Source organism: Sphaeroforma arctica, assembly GCF_001186125.1.
Source record: "Sphaeroforma arctica JP610 unplaced genomic scaffold supercont1.11026, whole genome shotgun sequence".
Taxonomy (NCBI): Eukaryota; class Ichthyosporea; order Ichthyophonida; genus Sphaeroforma; species Sphaeroforma arctica.
This window is the reverse complement of record NW_014029532.1, coordinates 1-870: the sequence shown is the minus strand read 5'-3', so window position 1 is coordinate 870 and position 870 is coordinate 1. Positions and strand designations below refer to the sequence as shown.

Below are 870 nucleotides of genomic sequence, written 5' to 3'. Positions count from 1 at the left end.
ACACATACACACACATGTACATACAGATACCCGTAGATACACCCATACATATAGCAACACACATACACACATACACACATACACACACGTACATACAGATACCTGTAGATACGCCCGTACATATAGTAACACACATACACACATACACACATACACACGCATGTACATAAAGATACCTGTAGATACACCCGTACATATGGCAACACACATACACACATACACACACACGTACATACAGATACCTGTAGATACACCCGTACATATAGCAACACACATACACACATACACACATACACACACACGTACATACAGATACCCGTACATACACCCGTACATATAGCAACACACATACACACATACACACATACACACACACGTGCATACAGATACCTGTAGACACACCCGTACATTTACCAACACGCACACATGAACTAGTACAAGGGTCAGATAAGCCCGTAAATATCCCGCAGTATACCTACCGCAGCCAGGAATACGTCGACTTCCGCCGGAGGACGAATGTTAACACACACGTGATGGTGTGCTTCCACCACGCGCGTGGATTGACCATGACACTCTCACGCGGCCGTGTGGCTAAGTAAGGTTTGCGGCGTGCGGTGATGCTGAGGTAGTTGTTGAAGGCAACCACGCCCAGGTATTGGGAATGATCCAAACTCACTTGGGGGTTCTCGAATCTGTGTAGGTAAGTAGAAATGGAATCTGAGTATACATGCTTGTGTGTGTTTGTGAGTGTATGGGTGTATGCATCCGCTTGTGTGAGCGTGGATCTGTGCGACAGGTTTTAGATCTTTCGTAAAGATATATATATATATATATGTGTGTGTGTGTGTGTGTGTGTGTGTGTGTGTGTAT

The 870-nt window shown here is 44.8% G+C and overlaps 1 protein-coding gene across 1 annotated transcript; it reads left to right on the top strand.

The window, feature by feature from the left end:
- Window positions 1–386: 386 nt before the first annotated feature.
- On the top strand, window positions 387–599 carry SARC_17509 (hypothetical protein; the record flags this gene model as incomplete). The annotated part of the gene is made up of 1 exon (XM_014288401.1): window positions 387–599. A coding segment is annotated over one exon (213 nt), but the record flags the coding sequence as incomplete, so codon positions are not given.
- Window positions 600–870: the final 271 nt, after the last annotated feature.